Source organism: Aspergillus mulundensis, assembly GCF_003369625.1.
Source record: "Aspergillus mulundensis strain DSM 5745 chromosome Unknown scaffold_5, whole genome shotgun sequence".
Taxonomy (NCBI): domain Eukaryota; kingdom Fungi; phylum Ascomycota; class Eurotiomycetes; order Eurotiales; family Aspergillaceae; genus Aspergillus; species Aspergillus mulundensis.
This window is the reverse complement of record NW_020797893.1, coordinates 2472097-2494679: the sequence shown is the minus strand read 5'-3', so window position 1 is coordinate 2494679 and position 22583 is coordinate 2472097. Positions and strand designations below refer to the sequence as shown.

Genomic DNA, 22583 nt, shown 5'->3' with positions numbered 1-22583 from the left:
TTGGGTAGCTTGTTCGAATGATATGCTTGTCAGTGTTGGGCATGGCTTTGTGTAAGTATTGGGTGATTGATTGTATCAGAATATGATGGTTTGCTCAAACGTGAGTATATTCATATTCCTTCAATGCTAATTAGCAAGGTCTCACCTGACAGCTGAGATGTTCCATGAGCTTCTGTCGTGTTGAGAGTTTCTCAGCCCTTTCACTGCTCAGACAAAGTAAAGCAAGACACAGTCTCACTTCCCAACTTTCTCACCTCCCACCACTTTCTTTCCTTCTTCCCCTTCTCACCTTGTTCCTTTTCCTCTCCAATCTCTCTCCAACAGACTTCCCCATTCAGCTCTTCCATTGAACATTCGTCCTATCTACAAAGTCAACTAGCCATGTCCACTTGCACAACATACCAGCCCAAGATGGCCACTCCCGCCAAACACAAGCCTAGCGTCGAACCGCCTCCTCCCAGAATCAAGTGCAGCTACGCGGGCTGCAACTTCTTCTTCCAAACCGACAAGGACATGAAGAAGCACAAAGCCACCTTCCCCGAACACGACTATTGCAACAAGTGCGACATCGACTTTGAGACCGAAGAGCACCTCCTCATCCACAAGATCAAGAGCAAGAAACACATCGTCTGTCCGATCTGCAACATTGACTTTGGCAGCGAGGGCGGCCGTGACCGTCACATCCGTCAGGTAAGTACTGCACCCTCAATTCCATTTCCTACGAATAATTGCTAATGATCCGTCTTTCGTCGCTATAGTTCCACCGTACCACGCAGAACCTTACCTGCAACGGATGCACCGACACCTTCCGCAGCGCCGCAGGGCTCATGCGGCACATCGAAAACGGCGAATGCCACGAGATTCCCGCGAATCGACTTCTCGCCGAGCAGCAGAAGAAACTCTTGCGCAAGGAGGTTTTTGAGTTCTCCGCGCCCCCGGTGACTCCCTCACTCGTCGACGCAGACGAAGATGAGGACGGTGGCGTGCAGCTCCATATGAACCGCTCCGAGATGAACCGCGAGGCAATGGCAAACCAACCCGGCAATCTCATGGACCAAAACAACAACGACGATAACCTCATTGACCGCCACTGGCCGAAGCTAGGATTAGGCAAGACAGGCTTGGAAGACGCAATGGGCGAACTAATGAACTTCTCGACTGCGTCAGCTCAGAGCGGAAACAAGGAAAACGAGCGTAACAAGGAGAATGTCGGCTGGAGCGACAGAGGACATGACCATGTCTTTCCCGGTTCAGCGTCTGCCCTGGGCTCTGCGTCTGAATCTGCGGCGGGTACCGCCTCCCTTATTGAAGGCGAGACCCTGTCTGGGACTGGCACCGGCACCGGCACTGGCTCGACCCTTGGTCCTCCTGCTCCCTTCCGTGCCTCCAATATGGGTATGCTGCTCTCCCAGATCTACCAGGACTGGAACCCGAATAATTACCTTGACGAGTTAACCGGGGAGTACGTCTGCGCGTGCGGAAAACGCTGCGGGACGAAAGACGGTTTTGAGAAGCACGTACTCGCCAAGAGCAAGGGTTCTCGCAGGATGTTGTAAGTTCTTACCTACCATCACCACTCCCAACCGCTGCCATAGCCCCGACACTAACGTTCTGTCATAGGTGCCCTGGCTGCTTCAAGACCTTCAAGTCTACCGCCGCCATCATCGCGCACTGGGAATCGCCTTCTCTGAAGTGCAACCTGAGCGAGGAGAACCTATATGCGCAGATCATGGACGAGGTCAGTGGCGGCATGATTCAGATTAACGGGTACAACGAGGACGGAACGTTGAAGTATGAGGCTGGCAAGTTGGAGCTGCGCAAGACCACGACTGTCGGTGTGGATCTGGAGAAAGTCCGTTGGTGAGATGCTGATTGAATGGCAAACTTACTGGAGTGGTCAGTTTCGAGGGAGGTAATCCTGGAGGATCGGTGCAGAATTGAAGATGCCGCGTAGGACGGTTGTGGAATCGCAGAATCATGAGTTCTTGCAATGGTTGTTAATTCGCTAAGGCTATCGCGTAGTATCTAGCATAATGAACGCAGGGTATAACATATCAAATGAATCAAGAAAACCGTGTAACCGTATCACCAATGGAGTCATTGTATCCAGAGTATAACGTCAGCCTCATCCCTCTATGCTCTTGCTCGGGTATATATATATCGCAGAGAATCTCGTTCCGTTCCGCTTAGCAGCAAATCTCGCAGCACTCGAAGCAGGCAATACCGGCGCAGCTATCAACGAACCCTGTTAGCATCTATCCCCATTCGACCGGACGTAAACCGAAAGTGCACTCACATTCCGCAGCAGAATCCGGCCTCACCACCACCGCGCAGCCCCATCGACATTTGTTCTTGACGAGCCTAAGGGAGGATAATTAGCATCGGCGCAGGCTCTCCGACTCCTCGGTCGGAGCATAAAACAGTACTAACAGGCTGCTCGGCAACAACGCCGTTAGCGTTCATGTTAGGGGCGCTGGGGGATCCCGGCTGGACCATCTGGAGGGTGTTTGGGTCGAACGTCGGCTCGGCGTTCTGGGAGTTGGCAGACTCCTGCTTGGAGGACTTGAAGAGGGAGAAGACCATTTTGCTCGGTGGAGATTGGGTTTGCTTGTAGAGGCAGGAAAACGTCGAGTCAACGAGAGTGGTGTATGACAGAGGAGACGTCACAAGATCGATTTGATGGAGTCACCGGATCAGACAGTGCGGGAAGGCCCTTTTATAAGGGTGGAATAATAGTCAACAGCATTATTGGGCTAGAGCGAGACCGACGAATGTGGCGCTGGCTGAACAGCCACGCGGTTGAAACGGCACGTCGGAGGGTTTCGTCGAAAATTCGCGATGTCCACGTCTCCAATCTCCATGCTCCACTGCGCGTGGCTTGGTGAGGAGTCGGCTCCGCGGGATTGACGGGGGTCGGGGATGCGCTCTTGTCCCTGATCAGTGATCCCTGATCACCGCATGACTTCTGCTGAACGGAGAATTGACATCACAGGCACCGTGTCTCACAGTCCACTATCGTTGATCTATCCCTCAACCAAGTTGTCTCAACACTGATCGCGAAACTGCAGCCAGCATAGCCTTGATAGGGCTGTAGGCAGCCAAATTTCGATCCAAAATTAGAGCGAAAAAAAGTGGGCTAAGCTTCCTAAGCTTTGCTTGTGGGGCTTGTCTGGAAGTGAAGCCCGAATTTTTGGGAGATTCTCGCTGTCAGCCCTGTCAGTGTCAGTCTTCTGGCGCATAACGGTTTGAGGGGCGATCCAGTAGTTCAGCAGCAGATCGTGTTTGGCATTACCGTGGTAATGAGGCTGAGGATTTTGTCTTTTTTTGCTGTTGCCTGTCAAGTTCAGCCGGGAAAACGCGGACACGGGCGCCAAGCCTCAACATTTCCACGCTGGAGCTGAGGCTGATCATACGTACAAGCGACTTCAAACTTCAAAGTCGCCAATACGGATACGAATCACCCAGGCGGAGCAGAAGGTCGTCGATCCCACTCCAGCTATGGGGACCGCTCCTTGGCGTGCCTTCCTTCCACGACGCTGAAAGAGCTTTTGACCACTCGGCTGGATCATTGACCAAACGGTCAATCGGCGATGTTTCAACTACGATCTCATATCTCGTTTGGCGCATCTATCGCCTGAGATGGGTAGGTTATGACAAACTCTGCTCGACATTATTTGAACTATTTAAACTAAACAATTTAATAGGCCAATTTCCCCGCCAGTTTCTGGATCTGCTCCGTCTCGACAGGCTCTTCCCACGGTCGGTCTCGTTTGCCATTGTCTTCCTTCCCTAGACGAAGGGGCTCTTTGCCATGGACGAACAGATTATCATGCGGCCAGTGTGTCTTTCGGCGTCAGTAAATGCGATGACAATGAGACAAATTGAGGACTTACAGTTCCCATGCGCTGGTCGAAGAACTCAGCCTTTTGGCGGAGGATATCCGGTTGCGCAAATGCAGCAGGGGTGTAACACGCGTCTTGAACGGATCGTCAGCATCGGCAAGCTGTACTGGAGGAATGCACATACAGACGATGGCTCGCAGGTTTTGCGATGTGGGTACACAGTTATGGTGCATGGTTCTCGAATCCCATAGGATCACGTCCCCGGGATCAGCACATACTTTCAGCAGTTCACACCCTCTGTCTGTGAACCACTTGACCTCCTCTTCGTCAAACCCGAACCAGTCCGATGAACCCCATGTCTGCCGTCCGATGACTTCTGGATGGGCCTCGAAGAACTCGGGCATCAGTTTTGAGGAGCCCTTCATGACGAGGAGACCTCCGTCTTTGGGTCCGTTGGGCGCAAAATTTAGGATACCCTGCACGCATTGCATGCCCTTCCGGAGGGGGCTCTGGTCGACATGCGGCCATGGTTCGGTAGGCGGGAGCGGCTTGCCGGTCGGGAGGGTGAAATTCATGCCGTCAAACGAAACGAGAAGCTCGTCGGTTCCCCAGAGCTTAGAGAAGGTCTCGAGCACACCGGGCTCCCTGTCGCAGTGAGCGGTCTGCAAGCCTGGCACTGTAGGAAAACTTACGTGCGCGCCTCCCAAATAAACTTTTCATGCTGCACCCGATATCCATGATACATCCCGCCCTTCATATGCGTGGGCAAGTGCTCGGGAGTCCAGGTGGATTTATCATTCCTGTCGAACCCCCAGGGGAAGCGCTCTGCCCATTCGAACATCTTGGCGATGTAGTAGTCACATCTCTCCTTTGGAATAACATTCTTGACGACAACAAACCCGTTCTTGAACAGGTCGTCCCGCCAGTCACCATAGCTGTGAGTGGTGTCGAGGGTGTTAACTGCGTGAGGCATTATCGTTTGAGTTTGGTAACTATCAAGCGACTGTGGGCAGGTCGAGGAAGCTCTTCTTACTTAAGACCACTTGCAGTTCCCAGGCGAGCTCACCCTGCTTATAACCTCACGCATGATGCATGTTCGGGATTTGTGATTGGTCGTTGTCCTGAACTCGCGCGAACCCGCGCGAACTCGTGCGAGACTCCCCGCTGTGCCTACTCCAACAGCGTCAGCTGATAACGCCACTGCCGGGATTTTGCAGGATGATCACCAAGGGCTACAGTGTAAAGAAGAGCATAACTATATAAGGCACGGATACTCCGCAACCACCAAATCCTCCCCGGCATACAGCCTCGGCTACCAGTTCTTTGGGGAAGTCCGTCAAAATGGCATTAAGCTTACTGGCACCGTGGAAGAATGTCAGGACTCTGGGCTTCATCTCTGTGATCTACATTACTGGTTGCTATCTTTGCAAACCCTCCGAATAAAAGGGGAATGGAGTGGCATAGAACCCGCTCTGCTTCAGCCGTTGGCCCGGTTCGAAAGTGAGCCAGTTATTTCGTTCTTGGCCGCTACTGACAGATTGCCGCTGTTTGCCCACTAGATCTCTCTTTTTTCCGGTCTAACAATCATCGTTCAGGATTGCCCAGCCAGTTGGAGGCTTGGAGTTGGAGACCGAGAGACATGCCTGATAAGATCTTAGTGCAGAATTCTATTAAACCGTCCTATTGGGCTTATCTCCTGCCCAACCGGAACCGAAATGATCTCAAAACTTCACACCCATAGAGTCAGCCAGCGGGCGCCGAAAGCGTGCCTGCACTGCGCTAAACGGCGCGTCAAATGCGACAAACAGATCCCCTGCGGAACTTGCATAGCAAGGGGCACGCAGTCGTCTTGCGCTAGAGAAATAGTCTGTGTTCAAGGACGTCTCACAAAGCACGTATTCGCTCCTCTATTGGCCTGGGCAGTCGCTAATGGACCGTAGTGCAAGACCGCAAGAGCCTCAGCAAAGTGTGCCAGAACTAGAGGAAGAAAACGAAAAGCTCAAGGCAGAGCTAGAAAGACTCAAAAGATCAAGTAGAAGGCCGCCTCCAGCACTGCCAGTTTCTAGCCCAGGTGCCCGCAGCTTATCAACCCCCGAGGTGTACGAGAATCGGATCAACCTGCAACATGCAGAGACCGTCCATCATCAAACTGTACGGAGACGCGGCGACATCCGGCTGCCAAATCGTGGTTGCAGCGACGCGTTACTTCGTCATGGCATTGTTTGGACATCATGGATCCATTTTGCAACGCATAATGAGACTTTTCAACTTGAACACGAGGCCGCTTGGATGGGTGGTGCTTTTCTAGACAGTGATCCGCTATGGCTGGCTATCTACTTTGCCTTTATCGCAGTAGGTGAACGTCTAGCAAAACATGGATTACGCTGAACATCACGCTGCAGATGAGCCTAATGTTCATGACCGATACTGAGGCGACTGCAGCTGAGCTTCCTGAAGGTTGAACCTTTCCTCCGTATTTACTACTTGCCCTAACCTACAGCAGTAAGCAGCACGGATTTAGTTCGAAACTGGTACGACGCTGCTATCTACTTTCTCAACAAGGCAGAATTCATGCGCAACTACAACTTTAAGACTGTCCAAGCAATCACCATTCTTCTCAGCCTCGGCAAAAGCGTGGGCGACTTCAATTCCCAGCCTCTCCTCCAAGCAACAGCCATTCGCATCGGGCAGATAATCGGAATGGACCGCGAGCCACCGTTGCAAGGATATACCGACAGTCCCATCGTACAAGAAATTAGTCGGCGTACCTGGTGGACGCTAATGATTTGCGAATGGCTTTCAGTCCCGCCTCGTCCGCCATGTATACATGAACTTGACTTCAATGTCGATCTTCCTTTGCTAGCATCAGACGAGGAGCTTTCAAACGCTCGTCTGACCCAGCAAGCCGTATCCCATCCCCGACCGGTCCAGTACCACCTCGCTATGATATCGATAGCGAAGTCGATTTATCGTTTTCAGTACCAGCTTGCATGGCTCGACGAGAAAGACGCGCGCCTACTCGAAGATCTAGTCCTAGCAACAGACGAAGACCTAGCAACGATAATCTCACAGCTACCCGCTCATCTCTCCGACCCGCCTCCACCGGAAGGTGAATGCGACAACCACTATGAACGTGCAGGTTACTATGACGAGAACTACCCGCCCTGGGTCTCATGGCAATGGCGCAGCCTTACCCTCACCCTTCTCATATTTCGAATGAGAGTCAACCGCTGCCTCCAGCACAGATGGCCCCATTTGCCAAGCAATGAGACCCTTCTCGCTAGGTCAAAGGCTATTTGCCTCGAGTCTGCGTCGACGGTGATAATGCTGGTGGACAGGGACAAGGTGGCCTTGGCAAGACATCGTCCTTGGTCAGTCATTTATGTCCTTGGTTCTTTATGCTGCGTTATCACCATTTCCAGTCTATCGCGCAACATTATGCCCCTTCTTGAGCGGCCCTTAACTAATTGTGTTTGGGTATATAGGGCTATGACCTTCTACGTCTTTTCAGCTGCAATGACCCTCGCTATTGAAGCGCGAGGTATTCCCCGCCGCGACGTTCAAGCAGACGAATATATTGAGAACATCCAGTTGTGCTTGTCGTTTCTTGACTTTCTGAAAGATCACACTGCACTTGCTGCTAGGGCTATCTTGGTGCTCAATGAGTTTCTAAATGATGCGAACCTACGAACAGAGGAAGGGACAATGTAAGCAAAAATATATAATGGACTAGTTGTAGGATTGGTCGGGAAAGGAAATCATTGAGGATGTTGAAGTGATTCGCTACAACTCGGACTTTGAGTTACCATTGCTTAATTATGAAATAACATCATCTTCTCAGTCCAAGTATTTTCTAGGGCTTTCTGCATCGTCCCGATTAGGCAAGTACCTAGCAATCACGTGACAGCTACCTCCGCGGCTTTCCACCGATCGCCGATCAAAAAATGTCACCTCAACACCTCAACGCCGGCACATCGAACACAACACACTTTGCGGTACAACTAATCCACCAATTCCTGACCAATTATCCCCAGGCACCTTACGCAAGCCTTCCCGAAGCAGATTGCGCAGACCAAAAAGCTCAAGCACAATGCCCGACCAAGAACCCACCCCCATCCACCCACCAACCCAACCCGCACCACCACCGCAAACCCAAGCCGACATGCAAAGCCAACCCCCGCAACTAGCCCAACTCCAACAAACCCTCCCCCCAAACCGCGAAGCCGACTTCGCCCGCTTCAAAAACTACGCCGCCTACACCTTCCTCATCGCCTCGCCCATCCTCATCGCCCTCCCGCCCCGAAAACTAGACCACCTAACCGTCGCCCTAACAACAGCCTTCGGGTTCTCCGCAAACCACATTGCGCGAGAAAGGACGGGGCGTAGTATAGTCGACCGAATCGAGTCGCGGATCGCGCGGCCCCATTCGAGTCTACCGACTGAGCAGGCGCGCGAATACCAGGCGAGGGTCCGGGCGGAGAGGGAGAGGCGCATGGAGGAGGTGGGGATTAGCCGTGAGGAGATGGAGGCTCTTCGGGCGAGACGGGATCAGGATCGCGGCGTGATTGGGCGGGTGTGGATGGGGGATGCGGAGAAGGGGTGGAAGGAGAAGAGGATTGCGGAGGAGAGGGAGGCGCTTGCGGCGGGGAAGGGGTATGGGGATTTGATTAAGGAGCAGATTTGGGAGGTTTGGAATCAGGGGGAGAAGGAGGGGGGTGGGGAGGATGGGGGGAAGAAGGAGTAAGCTCCCAAACATGCGAGGCGGCTGTACTATTATTGTGTATTATAAGTAACGGAGTGGATATGGCGTTGGCGTCTGGGATGGGTGCTCTTCTCTACTCTGGCAAAAGTTCTTGATGTTTGTTGTTGGACTAGCGAGTGCCTGCGGGGAATACGGTGTATACTTAGACTGTAACTTGGTATTTGAAAATGATTCCGAGTAAAGCAAAACCATGGACGTCAATCTCGAAGACAGTATAAAAACTGACGAGACTATCATGTAGCGGAGGAGAATGAATTTATTCCGTCAAGCGTGTCGTCGTTCTGCTAGCAGTAGGTACACGACAGCCTGATTCGAGGTCAATAACATATGATTCATTCTAATCGCCAACTCGTGCTGCCAAGGGAAAAGATCCATAACCCTCTTGCTATTGACCGCGCCCCTCTCTGCCTCCCTGTAGGCACGGTCTAAGTCATTGGCTGCAACCTATGCTGCGCAAAAGCTGGAAAAATTCCTCAAATCCAGCAAAGCAGGAGATTTACAGTCCTAACGGAGAGCAAACACACTTCAGATAGCGGTGTTCCATCGCGGAGGAGTGTGGTCCAATCAAAGTGCGATGACGCTGTTTCCAGCATCAGTAATGCGATGTTTTGCTTGATAGGGTCGTTTCCTGCGGGAGTATGCAAGTCTGAGGATCTGGACGGATATGACAAGAGCGACGTAAGTTTATGTGGAAGACCCGAGCCCAAAAAAAAGCGTCTCCGATAATGTATCCCTGCTAGGGCTGAGCGTATTCTGGAAGCACTGATCTAAAGTTTGACCTCGTCTGGAGCTGTTGGCTATCCCCATAAAGACCTGAAGAGCTGAAATGTTAGTTCCGAGACGTGGTGGCGTTTCAAGCTCATATCAACTACTAGCGTCCTGCCTCACTGGCTAGGGGTGGATTCAGATATCTAGTTCAGAAAAGCATTGTGCGCCTGTACTCGGGGCAGGGTGGTGACTGTTCAGTAAGCGGCCTGCAAAGAGGCTTCGGGTGGAAAAGTCGGTATTTCGCAGGGAATAAAAAAGAAGAGATGAGAAAGAGATGAGATACAAGGTGAAATGAAAGATTATCGAGAGGTCAAAAAGGCCTTTCTTCTAATAGTCAGGGTATGCATTGCCACTCCCAAGGCACCGATAATGGCGGGAGTAGGTCAGTCTCGCATGACGACCTGGACTCAAGTAGCGAGGGACCCAGCAATTGGGGTTGAGGCGGGCGAGCTGATAGAATCCAATGCCCGTAAAAGTTCGTGAGCGCTGGAAATCTCGCCGTTCCAACAGCGGTCAATAATCCACCCAAGCCAAATATCCCGCGTACTGGGCAGGAATCTCCTCTCTGGCCAATGGGCTCGACCGTCGGTGGGAGAGTTATCTTTGAAGAGATCGACTTTACACTTGGTACCAGTTATTACTTCGTACATGACTGCGCCGAGAAAACCAACATCGACCCGGGTCGTGAACCCGTTGTCATCCACAGCTTCCATATCCGCATCCAAGGGAAGAAGAGACGCCTCTGTGAAGTCACAGATTTTGAGCGATAGATCCGAATCTAGGAGGAAGTTTCGGCTGGCGATATCTGCAACAAGCACCCGCCTGTCATGGATAAAACCGAGTGTGCGAGCCATCTGCTTGAACCACCTGAGTTGCAGCTGACGAGGAGGGCGGAATTTGGCCAGGTACGACTGAAGGTCCCCATTGACCATATAAGCGAGTTGCGTCATGTCGGTTGAAAACCCGAGACAGCTGACGACGCCATGAGAGTGGTCATCTCCAGGATTTTGCAAGCGGTGATACACGTCTTGTTCGCGCCTGAGGCTTCGAGCGTTCGCTCCGACGTCGTAGTCGGAGCTCCAGCGATATCTCAAGGGAATTTTGACGGCCACACCATCCTGGAGCAAAACTACCGCAGAGCCTCCACTACCGAGGATCTGATCCTCGGCGATTGACTTCCCTTGAATATCGAGAAAAGGCGAAGACATGGCAGCAAAACAGGAAGGTAGTGTAATGGGTATTGACATGCACAAGCCTCGAGGAAGAGGGGTAGGAGATCAGTGCGGGGGTCTGTTGTCCTTCTGTCCACACCCGCCGGTGAAGAAAGCTGGCAGCCCTTGAGATCATCAATTCCTTTGTGCCTTTCTTTTCATGATCCTAGTCCACAATTTCAAGAATATGGAGATGCACCTTTTAAAGACAGTGGTGCCCTGCAACTAGCGAAAAGTAGCTTTTCTTGGACGTAACTCCGATGCCCGATCAACTTACGAACATGGGCCTTGCCGCCGCTAGTCGTCGGTGAGATCAACAAATGATCTCTTCATTGGAACAATAGGGCCGGCAGGTAGCGAATCCGAGCTTGATGTAAGGTTGAGCACCCTCTCACTCAGTGGCGCGGAGTTACCTTGTGGTGTCTGCAATTGTACAGGAGCTAGAGCCGCGCCATGAATGTCAAGCAAGGGGGCTGTAGGAACCAATGGAATCCGGTGTCCCGGCGGTAGTTGGGATTGTGGAGATCCTAGCCATGGCATCGACTGTAGAGAAGCCGCTGGATTCGGCATAGATGAAATTGGTTGCGCCCGTGCTTGTGCTTCGCCAACGGCGTTAGTGTAAGGTATGGATGTAGGCCGGTGTCCTCGTAGGTTAGTAGAGTCTGCTTGGGCACTGGGTCTGACCATGCGAGCTGTCGACTGAGATGGATGGTACTGAGCAGGATGAGAGACAGGCACCTGGGGTGGCTGAGACTGTTGCGCGGTGCTGAGCAAGGCCGCGGGCGTAGGCATTTTGAGGCACTCATGGTCCAGTAATCTGGTATACGAGTCATCTCCAATAACCTCAACCAGCGGAGTATTTCGTTTCAAGCCATCGAGTGTCGAATGAGCAGAACTGACTCTCTGCCGCCAAGCTTGAAAAGCAGTGTCGTATGCGTGGTGAGTTTCGTGACCTGCAAAGTATACGGACTCCTGTCTTTAATAATCTCACGCCGGAAGGTTGGACCAAGCCGATCCCAGAGATGTTCCCGGCGCTTCTGCGGCATGGTAAATCGCCAAGCAGGCAGATCGGGATGTGTGACGAATGCTATAAGATGTTGACAATCGGTGCAATTGCACGTGGAAGTCCGGGGTAGAGTCTGTTGCCAGGTGGTAGGGGGCTGGGGCGGCTGTCGTACATATTTCGTCAAGTAGGTCTCCAGAGCTTTTATGATCAATTCAACAAGGTGTTGCTCGTTGGTAACGACGATTTGCTCTGAAGCGGAGCTCATGTTACCATGATCTGACTTGGGCTCCAGGGTATGGATTGATTCATCACCTGCAGCGCCGCCTGACCCAGCTCCAAGTTCAGGATTGGCAGAAATGCTCGCTTCGCATAAGATTTCCCAGTTTCTTCTTTCAGACTTTTCTTTGAGGTAGCCGCACAAACAGACAATAAACGGCCGGGAAAACTTCGTCATAAAGTCACCGGCTTCCTCTTCTTCAGGAATAGATATGCATTTTTGGAGAGCTTTTACCAGTTCTTTGGTCTGAAATCCCCAGCAATCGCATTGCCTAATCATCTTGACGAGGAGGTCGGCTGCGATTAAGTCCTCGGTTCTTGAGGAGGGGGTATACCGCCAATCAAGATTGCGCTCAGGAGACAGCGGCCGTTTAGCTATCCAGATTCGAAGATCTTTTATCGCAGCTTGAAGGATGCTCTCGTAGACATTCTTTACCGTCTCCTCATCTAGAGTGTCGGAATTTTGGAGTGACCAAAGTCTTCTCTGAGCGATCCTCGGAGGGGCCTGTTCCGCAAGCGCCGTGAGAAAAGCGATGATAAACTCAACGTTGGATGTGGTGCGAATGAGAAGCGGAGATATGCTGTACTAAAAGTCAATATCCGAAGATGCACGATGTTATGAGCGGCGGCGGCTTGTAGATACCTCGTTAGGACGCCATTCTTGCCATCTTCCACGATGAATTCTGCAAGATCCCTCCCAGCCTGCTGATCGAGGTTCCGGCGAACCAGGATTCGATCAAAAAGGACTGACAGACTGTCGTGCTCCCACGCGAGCATTTCGTCGGAAACCGTACGCTTTGGAATGAAATCGTTGCAAAGGCTGGAAAATGCATGGACCGTGTTGTTCACTAGCCAAACAGGCTCAAAAACGTTCTCTGATGGTAGCTGCCACAGGCGGTGAAATCTGCCATCGAAGAAAGTCTCAGCTTTATTCTCCAGATCAAACGAAGAGTAAGTTTATAACTTACCCGCTCTTGAATTCCTCAAGTCCATGGTCCAAGATGCCCTTCGCAAACATATCAGCAAGACCGTCCAGGTGATTTAACTCCCCCAAAAAGCGACACAAGATGTCCCATTCGCGGTACTTGAATGCTATTTGTTTAATATCATCGATTATATCGAAATCAACATCCTCTGTGGCCCCATAAACGATGTCGGATACGCGCCAGCAGGTTTTAACGAGCTCCTGGCGGAGTATAAGGTTATCTGGAGATTGCTCGACTTGTCGGTGTAAATCGCGAACAAGATCCTCGATACATATGCTGCCATGTTCCAAAGCATAGAATTTGAACGCAGTTCGGAAAGTTGCGGGAAGTATGAGGATACAAGTTTGGCGATAGAAATGCATTGCCTTCCAGTCTTCATCTATAAAGTACTCCTCGTAGTCCTCCTGGTCCGGCTCGTCCTTGAAGGCATCAATGTTGAGAATCAAAGACGCATCGATGTTTGTATTATACACAACTTCCTTACCAGAAGCATCGGTGATATCCGATAGATGAAATGAGGTCTCGAGGAGGTGGGTTATCTCATGGAACTCGGGTTCAGGGTAAAAGCAATGACGGCCAGGGCCGCAATAATCGTGATCGTCTCCTTCAACCTCGCCGAACTCGCGTTTTTCTAAACGGGCAAGATGTATTTCAAAGCCATGTGCATCGCATGCTGTTTTGAGCAAGATCATGCGCTCTCGGTCAGCATCTTTCAAGGTAGCCAGGCTAAGCTCCTTGTCTTCGTATTCGCCCTCGAGAATATATGCAAGCATAGGCGTCTCTAAATCATCAATGGCTTTAGAGAAGGCCGAGGAAACAGGCAAACCGGCGGCCTCTGATACTGTATCGTTTCTTGCGCTCCAGCTTGCCCAAGAACTGAGGCTATTGTGAATTAGCCTGCTTAGCTGACCTCGACGTCTCATGGCCTCCCATGATGCTTGATGAAGAAGGTTGTAGATCAGGAGTATGCGGTATCCGGCCGTGATAGGCTCTATGTCGTACTTGAAGTCTGGTGACCATGCGGCAAATGAGAAGCCGTATTCCGAATTTGCCGAGCTCCTATATCCTTGACTACCATCTCTGAGAGGCGCAACAACGTCCCCACCCTCATGCTTCGACGGCAGACAAATAGCGAGGGTCCCGAACACACCCTCCACGTCCGTTGTAACTAAGTCCTCGGACAGAGGGAAGAAGGACCCCGAATCTTTATTGTATAATACAAGGCTGCGCGGCTCGGCTTCAATGTGGCTGGGGTCTGTTTCAATCACCAGCTCCGCAGCAACCTGTGCCAAATACTGGCGGATCTGCTTATGCCATTGTGGATTTCGAGTGGAGAATTGACCAGCGGCCAATTCGCAGCATTTCCGTGGGCTCGCAGGGAAAGCATCGATGATTTCTTTGAGAACGTTTGGAGTTACAGGAAGGGAAATCGCGCCGACGCCAGGAATGTCAAGGCCTGGGTTGATAGCAGCTTCAGACCCGGAGCTCGTGAAAAAGGGGCCGTTGGTGTTGACATCGGCCAAATACGTAGAAAGTTCGTCCTTCAGCTTCTCGCCATACTCCCCTGCACTCAATGGGGACGAAGTAGACGACATTTTATCATGGCAATGCCGGGAGCAATTTGGTGTTTTGGCAGCAGCTGGAGACGCGTCTAGGGATGGAGAGTTGCACAAACACGCGCTATCACGTGATTAGGCAAATTTTATGCCTCAAAAGTCAGGCTGCACAGTACTCTAGGTAAATATTCGTCACTTTGACGAGTAAGGTCTTCAAGTTGTGACGTACTCGTTGTGGAAGGAAATATTGCTCATCATAGTTGTTTTCAAATCCACACTGCCTCTCAGATAATTGGAGCGTCTCACATTGACCAAGTCGCGGATACCGGCTTTGGTTCAAGTATTTGCCCTCCTCTCAGGCTGCGGCCCATGATGAATACCAGTACTGTCCACTGCTACAACTCGTCTGCCGTCCCTGTTACGTACGTGACCTTCTAGACGCGACACTGTTTTTGGCGATTGTGCGATGAGGGAAATAGAAGGTGCTTGAGATATTTAAGCCGGAGTAGCGCTGGAGAGCGTGCCTGGTTGCCTGGGTCTTGCCTAACTTTGAGGGTTGAGGCTGAGCCATACTCACTCCATTCCATATGCTTGCTTCTAACGCTGAACTATATTGTTGACGGACACTTAAGTGGAGTCTGGTTGATTGGAGAAAAAAGTCACCACTGTGGTAACTTTGTAAACTGCTCTTGTTATTTAACAATATTTGCATAACAGACAGGTCAAGAAGAACGGATTCTTTGACGGATCATATCCCACATTGTGAGGAATCACCAGGCCATGGATCAAAGACGGTGGAGCTATCCTTGGCAACTTCATCCGTGTTGACTTGGACATTGTCACATTACCATTTCCCTGATATCACGGAGTAAGCCATGTGGTTTGGAAAAGCTATTCCTCAGATTGAAATGAATGTCGCTGCCTCTACAGGCAGGCCCGAGCAACCTGTCCATGTTTTTGATTTCCTCACTCAATGGCGGGAAAAATGACTGCTCCTCTTCTTGCGAATCGCACCAACAGCCGATGATTTCCAACTCAGTCCACTGAGTGAAGTCGCTAGTTTTGGCTCTAACCATGTCCGTGATTTGATTTTGGAACTCCGAGATGTTTGGGCAGTGCTGAGAATCCCTAATTGCCAGAGTCTCTAGGGAAGCCGGCAAGACTTGGGATAGGTTGTTTCTTGCCAATCTCTGTTCATGATCCCAGTCCAGGATGTTGAGCACACTAAGATTCACTTCTTTGAGAACAGCAAAACCATGCAGCGTGCCGAAGAATAAATCATCCATTAGAAAGCTTACAGGCCAGCCACAAACGAGGTGGATGACCATTCTCTCTAATGTGTCTTTGTGAACGTGAAGTGCCCGGTAGAGAGCAGTAACATTGCTCTCGAATCCGGCCTGAACCCCCCCATATGCTTTCTCAAGTATAAAGGACTCCAGTCTCTTGCACGCCAGTATAAGGCTCTCAAATCCCCTTGCGGGTCTGCTGTACCGTAAGTGAATATGCGTCACGTTTGAATAGCCCGGCTTTTGGATAAGGTCGTGGGTCGGTTCCAGTTTGTCGGTAAATAGATCACCACGGAATTTTCGCATGGCTGGAAACATGAAAAAGGGCAGTATTTCCCGTACGTGCACTGGTTTAGTTGAGTTCTGCTGCCATGGGATACTTACTTCCTTCAGACGAGCAAGAACCGGGCTACCATGAAACAACTGCTTCAAGCATGACGCCCGCTCTAGAATGCTGGCCTCCAGCAATTGAGCCATGTCCCAATCGACTTCCAGTTTCTCGAGATTTGGCAAGACAATTAGTAACATCGTCTGCCATTCCTTCCCTTTTCCATCATAAGAATGATTGAAAGTTGTTTCTCGGGATAACTTGTGTACCCAGGTTGAAATGTCCGCACCGCCCTCATCAATGTCCTGAAGTGCGTTATCCATCGCAACCTCGTCGAATTCGAGCTTTCGGTTGTGTCTGCAAGTACCACGGCCAATGAGGGCCAGGGAGCGGACGGCTTTCGCGAAATCTGGGTTCCGAATGAAGAAGTGAACTACCGAGTTGAGGATATAGTCGCAACGACCTAAGACCTCGATTGAGGAGAGTACCCGAGGAAGCAACAGATCGCGAAATCGGTGGCAGCAGTTTGCGAGATGGAGGCCGTCAATCTGGTTGTCCAGGAACGTTGCGACCATGGCCAGGAGCTCGTTCGGAAGGGAGGATAATGTGGCCATGGCGGACTAAACAAATAATAGAGTGGAAGCCTTGTGAGAAAGAAAAGTGAGTATTATGAAAGATATTTTATAGAAGAGATAGCACTCACTTTAATACTGGGTGATTTTGCGGGAAAAGGAAGAAGTTGTCCGTGTCTGGAAAAGGAAGACAGGAGTAACACTTGCACCGGGACGCCTGGGCTACCCAGGCAGCCTGAGGTCGACGACGCGAGAAATATATAAAGGGACTTCCCAGAAAGGATACAGCACTCAGTTTGATGCTGGTTGATCTTGCAAGACAAGGATAAGTAATGGTTGATCTGGAAGGAGAAGACGGGGGTATCACTTGGACAGCAGGACCTTGACTATCTGCCATGGCAGCCTTAGGTGAAAGCTGTTTCAATAGGCAATCGCCCCCTCGCTTCTGTCAATGAATAAGCAGATTCCAACAACTAGACACCCCTGGGGATTTCGTCGTTTGATTTGGAAACCAAGGCGAGTAGCAGGAATTCATAAGATCCTTTTGTCAAGATCGCACTCAATCACTGACTGAACAGGTGCATAATGCTCGCTAGAGCCAAGCTAATCTACTGTAATCCTGCCCAGCCTCGATTAGTGATGCACCTTCCCAAGTTGAAGAAACAGATGCTGCATAAGTTCCCTTGTCGCTTCCTCTCATCCGGCCACCAAGCTAGCATTCCCTTGACAAAAGACAAGAACCCCTATCTATCCTGGCCCATCAGGCAAGATGGAACCGCCTCTTCAAGTTTTCGATTCGGTATCAACTCTTCATATAGGAAGCGGCCATCAGCATCAAAAAACGCCCGTCGAAGTAATCCTTAGCACTTTCACACAGTTTACCGTCTTAACTCCCTACTGACCTACTGCGGCCACTTGAATTCGATCATCGAGTTGTACCTGGCGATTCTTTCTCGCGGAGGGGGTCCGAGTAAGCCTATTATTTCCGCGATATGCGCTCTGGCATTGTAGGTACCGTCCTGGTTGTGAATGTGCCGGAATAGTTCTCGTCCTTGTATAAGATCCCAGACCTAGCAATTATTTAGTTGTACGGACAGGACCTCTTCAAAAAGGATGAAGGACTCACCATGACACCCATGTTCCAGATATCAGCACTTATCCTCCAGACGCATCCAAGTATAACCTCTGGAGCGCGATAGTGATCCAGCTGGCTGGGGTATATTCCCCAGTCATCGTCCTCCTCAAGCCTCACTGAAGACCCAAAATCAACAATTTGCGGGATGTTCATCACTTTCCTCAGCGGGCCAAAGGGAGTGCATCTGCAGTAGACGGGCCGGCCGTTGGAGTCGATTTTGTAGGAATTTGCTTCATCAATCGTGGAGTTGAGGAATTCACCGAGAACAGCAGGGTCTTCGAAACCGACCATTATATTCTCAGGCTTTAGATCTAACTTGATGCTCAGCTTCCTAGCCATCGAATTAAATCAAACTTCGAAGGAACATAGACTTACCCGTATGCACAACCTTGCAGTTCGTATGGAAGTAATCGAGGCCTGTAAGTCGGACACGGATATATGTCTTAACGATTGGAAGCGGAATCATCCTCTCTTTGAAACGTCTCTGGTAAAGCCAGATTGGCTCCCTCAAGGGCGCATAGACCAGACAAAGATGAGACCCAAACAGACCAGCAATGCAAAAATAATCTGTCGATGTCCTGAAGAGTGAGCGGCCCCGATGGGACGGGTCCGTCTTAGCAATGCGTTCTTCAATGTTGCGTTTATTATCGGCAGTGCGCGAAGTGGTATTTCCTATTTTCAATGTCGCAATTGTTTCCAGTTCCCAGCAGTATCTGTATATATTATGAGGATCAAAACCAGCTTCAGCTACGGAGATAATCATACCCATGCATGTCACGAGCGAGCCATACTGAAGAGGAACCCCCCCACCCAATCTTCACAAGGACTTGATAGCGATTGGCGAGTACCTCCCCAGCTCGAACCGGGTAAAACCTTTTGGAGTCGTATTTTGGAGAGACTTTCATCGATAAGGGCAGTTTGAGGCAAAGGGGTCGCTGGAAGGGGTAGTGGAAGGGCCTCTTGCGAAGTAGCCAGGACAAACGTGCCACTTGAGGTTCTATCAAAGCCATTTCTTTGCCGCGGTACGGAATGAAGCAAGTGAGAGAGGATGATGCGCAGCTTGTAGGATAAAACCGAAGGTCAAAACGAAAGTGCTCTGGGTCAAGGTTAGAATATGAACCCGGCTGCGGCCAGGACTGTGTGGTGCACTGGTGCCTAGCTCTGCCCTACAAGCTTCTTACCTCATTTCATTCCTCCTCAATTCCAGATTCTTGTTGATTTTATAGAGAATGTGTGTCGTGAAACAATTGGTGTCAACCAGGTCACGGATAAACTGTTCCTTTTGCAAAACCCGTTCGTCCACAAAGGGCGTTGAGCGAAGGTCATCGGAGCCCACGGACGGCGCGGAGGCGTCAGTCATGGAACACTTCTGTTGTACTTATATTATTCCATACAGAGCCTGCCTTTCTGACTGGCGAATCACGCTTCAATTCTGTAATCGCGTCCCTCTGCAATACCTCTTGACTTTGAGTAGTCTTTGTACCTCGCCGCGATGTGAGGTTGGATCATTCAGGAGGAGTTTGTAGCCGCTAAAGTGGGCAAGATCTCAACCCACGTCACCCTTACTATCTAGACTGTCAGCTGTCACTTTGGTGAACTGGAGGGCTTCTAACATCTTACCTAAATTCTTCCATATATGCGCGTATTTTGATCCCGACCAGTTCCGTCAGTTCCGAACTTCCGCTGGTGCGTTGTGGCGTGGAGGCCACGCTAACGCCGGGAGTCTCCATGATCGGCGCCGCTAAGCCCAGTCGGGTCATGGTACCTGGGTCACGTGTCAGACAGCCCAACCATCTCAAACCGTTACCTTTTGAGTTCTGATCTCTCTTGCCCTGCGACTGTTGATTCTTGAATCCCATCCCCGCTTGTCCTGTACAGGCTGCCCACCATGCAGGACACAGATGCCGAGAGGCCTTGCACCCAGATTGACCTTTCTGCTGCAACAGTCAATCTGCCCACTGCTCGGAACAAGCGGGCCAAATATACAAACAAAGCCTGGTGTGTTCAAACCTCTACCTGACTCAAGGCTTTTTCGTCGTGTGCGCCATTCCAATGTTGAATCTCCATGCCAGTCGATACTGCCATCGTCGGAAGATCAAAGTAGGTGCCTCTAGGAGTTGACATACTCCTACTTAGAGCTGGGACTCATTGTGCTATTCCTCCCAGTGTAACGGACAGTTCCCGTGTGGGGCATGCCTGTCTAGAGACCTCGAATGCGTGATGGACTACGTGCCCATTCAGCGCACCTCGCTGCGGAAAAAGCGAAAACATGCGCAGCAGGCGCACCCATCGAACACAGAAGATGAAAGTGAAAAAACCAGGTTATCCATTCTCTTTCCAGTCTTACTCTTCCGTCCTGCTACTGACGTTCCCGGCCCCAAGAACCACCGAGGAAACAATGACTATGCTCGCCAAAAGGGTGTGCGCGATTGAGAAACAGTTAAGCCGGCTTTCTTCCGCCCTCGAGCGTTACCCTAGCTTATCTATTGGCGCCGAGGACGCGGAGCAATTGCGAAGCACCGAGCAACCAGCCGACAGCGACGATACGACAGATCCCCTTTCTTCTGACGGGGGAGGGGCTCATCCTGGCCCTGGGCCCACGGAAGAACTCAGCTACATGGGCGAGACATCAATCAGGCGCACCTTACAAGAAGTTGAAGACAGCTTGCACGAGCTAGGGCTGCCGGTAAAAGATGCCGACGCACCCACAGTGGTAAGTCCTGACTCTGCACTAACAAGCGAGACATCGGCCACTAGCTCGCGCTCATTGCGTACCTGGGTTCTCAAAATCCTCGCGAAATACCAACTGTGCCCGCGCAAGGCCGATTGGGTCGTTCTCTTGGACTTGTACTGCGACTACGTCCACCCGCTGTACCCCTTTCTCCATATCCCTTCACTACGGAGGTCGTACGCCCAGCTCGTAGGCGAGACCGACGTAGTTACCGCAGGGAAAGAGTCTTTTGCACAGGTCCTACTCTGCCTGGCGCTTGGCCGCTGCACAACCTCAGTGCGCGCTGAAACAAACGACGGGATGCAGTCCTCGGGATGGGCCTTTCACGCGGCTGCGCTGGAGTGTGTCAAGGATGTCGTTGATCCCTTGGGAGATACCCCGGCCAGCCTGTCGAGGCTGCATGTCCTGACCCTCATGGTATGCTAGCATATTTAACTGGCGCTGCTAGGCTGAAGAACAGCACTAATCAACGACAAAGGTGGTGTATCTGTTCCGGATTGACGCGAGCGAGCGGGCGCACAAGGTTTTATCCCTTACCATTATCCAGGCACAGCACCTTGGGTTACATAGGGAAGCGGTGCTCGAAACGGCAACGACATTTGTCGCCGAGTCCTCGCGGCGTCTGTGGTGGTGCTTGTACATCCTAGACCGCCGGCTTTCCTTGACCATCGGGCAGCCCTTTGTGATCCAGGACACAAACATGGATACCAAGCTCCCGCTGCTCCTCTCGGAGACGGCGATGGATGCTCTGTTTCACTGTCCAGCGACGTCGGGCCCAGAGGACGACAGCGGGTGTGATGACGCTCAATCCCCGATCCCGAATCTCATCGCAATGGTGGGCTACTCGAAGATCGCAGGCAAAGCGTGGAACAATCTCTACCAAGCCCAGTCCATGGACCGCGCGTCCGAGCCTACTCTTATTGCTTCATTTGAAGACCTTTTGTCGATGTGGAAGCATGGTCTCCCGCCGAGCTTAAACTGCGATGAGATGCGTCCTTGCCAGGACCACATTCCCGGGCCACCCGCTCGCGGATGGCAGCCGAAGAACCGGTTCCTGATTGTCATTGTGTGTCTCTCCCTCTTCCTCAAAGCCATTTCCCAAGATCACTAATCCTCTTTCTTCTTCGCCAACCCACAGCGAACCCTCTGGCTCCGCATCCTCATCCGAAAACCCATGTGCAGCCGCTCCTCGCCAAACCCCTGGATGACGACGTTCGACAACGACGCCGCTTGCGTCTCCCTCGCCGACCGGATCATAGCCTTCTACTCTCGCATCGTCGACCCCTACGGAATTTACACCTTCCCGTTCATAGAATACCTGCTCGGCGCCGCTTCCACGGCCCTCGGCCTAATCGTAAAGGTCCCAGTCTTTCGACTCCGCCACACGCACTCCGTCATGCAGGCCACGCACATGCTGAACACCTTCTGTACGAAAACGTGGGTCTCTGGGAAGACTCTGCGCTCCGTAAAGCGTTTCACTGACATGATGACCGATGTGATAAACCAATGCAACAACCCGCGCAGTCTCCAGCCTCGGAACGCCCGGAGTCGCGATAGCAATCCTCCCGGTACAAATGGTGCCTCGAATGCCACCTCAAGGAAATATTCTCTGGAAGGAAGTAGTCAGAACGCGACCCGGTTAGAATTCACGGCCGCCCCGACTGGTACTCTCCACGGCCACTCTGCCGTTATTGGTGAGCAGACTCGGGCTGTCAATGCAGATGGCAACGCGCATGGGCTTGAGGGCGGCACATCGTCGTATCACTACCCCATCATGTCTTCTCCACACGAAATGGTCGACTTGCCCAGTTTCGGGCCCGGGCCGGACTTCGTGGGATCTTTTGCGCCAGGCCTGGAGAGCCTGGTAATCACGGATTATGCTTTCGAAAGGTCGGTCGCGGACCAGAATATAATGCAGGGGTCTGGATACATCCCGTACGAAGACATTGCTGCCGGCATGCTGCAGTAGGTTATTTGTTGGACATTGTAACCTGTGGTAGATCAAGATTAGCCCAGGTTCTTCCACACTAGATACAAAAAAGAGACCAACCCCAGTAGTCATCGCACTGCTGCCGTCACGTCCATGGACAATAAGCCAGTGGATCTTTCGCTCCATATACCATC

General features: G+C 51.4%; 10 protein-coding genes across 10 annotated transcripts; 4 read left to right on the top strand and 6 right to left on the bottom strand.

The window, feature by feature from the left end:
• Nucleotides 1–411: 411 nt before the first annotated feature.
• Nucleotides 412–1864, top strand: DSM5745_06097 (putative C2H2 finger domain protein; the record flags this gene model as incomplete). Its single annotated transcript, XM_026748113.1, has 3 exons — nt 412–690; nt 759–1552; nt 1621–1864. 3 exons carry the CDS (start codon nt 412–414, stop codon nt 1862–1864), a joined length of 1317 nt encoding a protein of 438 aa, XP_026603945.1.
• A 428-nt stretch (nt 1865–2292) lies between these two features.
• On the bottom strand, nt 2293–2583 carry DSM5745_06096 (uncharacterized protein; the record flags this gene model as incomplete). The annotated part of the gene is made up of 2 exons (XM_026748112.1): nt 2293–2361; nt 2431–2583. 2 exons carry the CDS (start codon nt 2581–2583, stop codon nt 2293–2295), a joined length of 222 nt encoding a protein of 73 aa, XP_026603944.1.
• A 1114-nt stretch (nt 2584–3697) lies between these two features.
• Nucleotides 3698–4815, bottom strand: DSM5745_06095 (putative phytanoyldioxygenase; the record flags this gene model as incomplete). Its single annotated transcript, XM_026748111.1, has 4 exons — nt 3698–3844; nt 3894–3976; nt 4027–4487; nt 4535–4815. The coding sequence occupies 4 exons, from the start codon at nt 4813–4815 to the stop codon at nt 3698–3700; spliced, it is 972 nt and encodes a 323-aa protein (XP_026603943.1).
• A 956-nt stretch (nt 4816–5771) lies between these two features.
• On the top strand, nt 5772–7553 carry DSM5745_06094 (fungal specific transcription factor domain-containing protein; the record flags this gene model as incomplete). Its single annotated transcript, XM_026748110.1, has 3 exons — nt 5772–6194; nt 6245–6299; nt 6346–7553. The coding sequence occupies 3 exons, from the start codon at nt 5772–5774 to the stop codon at nt 7551–7553; spliced, it is 1686 nt and encodes a 561-aa protein (XP_026603942.1).
• A 379-nt stretch (nt 7554–7932) lies between these two features.
• Nucleotides 7933–8586, top strand: DSM5745_06093 (uncharacterized protein; the record flags this gene model as incomplete). Its single annotated transcript, XM_026748109.1, has 1 exon — nt 7933–8586. One exon carries the CDS (start codon nt 7933–7935, stop codon nt 8584–8586), a length of 654 nt encoding a protein of 217 aa, XP_026603941.1.
• A 1193-nt stretch (nt 8587–9779) lies between these two features.
• On the bottom strand, nt 9780–10580 carry DSM5745_06092 (uncharacterized protein; the record flags this gene model as incomplete). The annotated part of the gene is made up of 1 exon (XM_026748108.1): nt 9780–10580. The coding sequence occupies one exon, from the start codon at nt 10578–10580 to the stop codon at nt 9780–9782; it is 801 nt and encodes a 266-aa protein (XP_026603940.1).
• An 869-nt stretch (nt 10581–11449) lies between these two features.
• On the bottom strand, nt 11450–14446 carry DSM5745_06091 (uncharacterized protein; the record flags this gene model as incomplete). Its single annotated transcript, XM_026748107.1, has 3 exons — nt 11450–12446; nt 12509–12769; nt 12834–14446. The coding sequence occupies 3 exons, from the start codon at nt 14444–14446 to the stop codon at nt 11450–11452; spliced, it is 2871 nt and encodes a 956-aa protein (XP_026603939.1).
• Nucleotides 14447–15246: 800 nt separating this feature from the next.
• Nucleotides 15247–16635, bottom strand: DSM5745_06090 (uncharacterized protein; the record flags this gene model as incomplete). The annotated part of the gene is made up of 1 exon (XM_026748106.1): nt 15247–16635. One exon carries the CDS (start codon nt 16633–16635, stop codon nt 15247–15249), a length of 1389 nt encoding a protein of 462 aa, XP_026603938.1.
• An 860-nt stretch (nt 16636–17495) lies between these two features.
• DSM5745_06089 (uncharacterized protein) lies at nt 17496–18633 on the bottom strand (the record flags this gene model as incomplete). Its single annotated transcript, XM_026748105.1, has 4 exons — nt 17496–17663; nt 17720–18039; nt 18104–18441; nt 18494–18633. 4 exons carry the CDS (start codon nt 18631–18633, stop codon nt 17496–17498), a joined length of 966 nt encoding a protein of 321 aa, XP_026603937.1.
• Nucleotides 18634–20126: 1493 nt separating this feature from the next.
• On the top strand, nt 20127–22428 carry DSM5745_06088 (fungal specific transcription factor domain-containing protein; the record flags this gene model as incomplete). Its single annotated transcript, XM_026748104.1, has 3 exons — nt 20127–20876; nt 20938–21525; nt 21598–22428. The coding sequence occupies 3 exons, from the start codon at nt 20127–20129 to the stop codon at nt 22426–22428; spliced, it is 2169 nt and encodes a 722-aa protein (XP_026603936.1).
• Between the last annotated feature and the right edge of the window lie 155 nt (nt 22429–22583).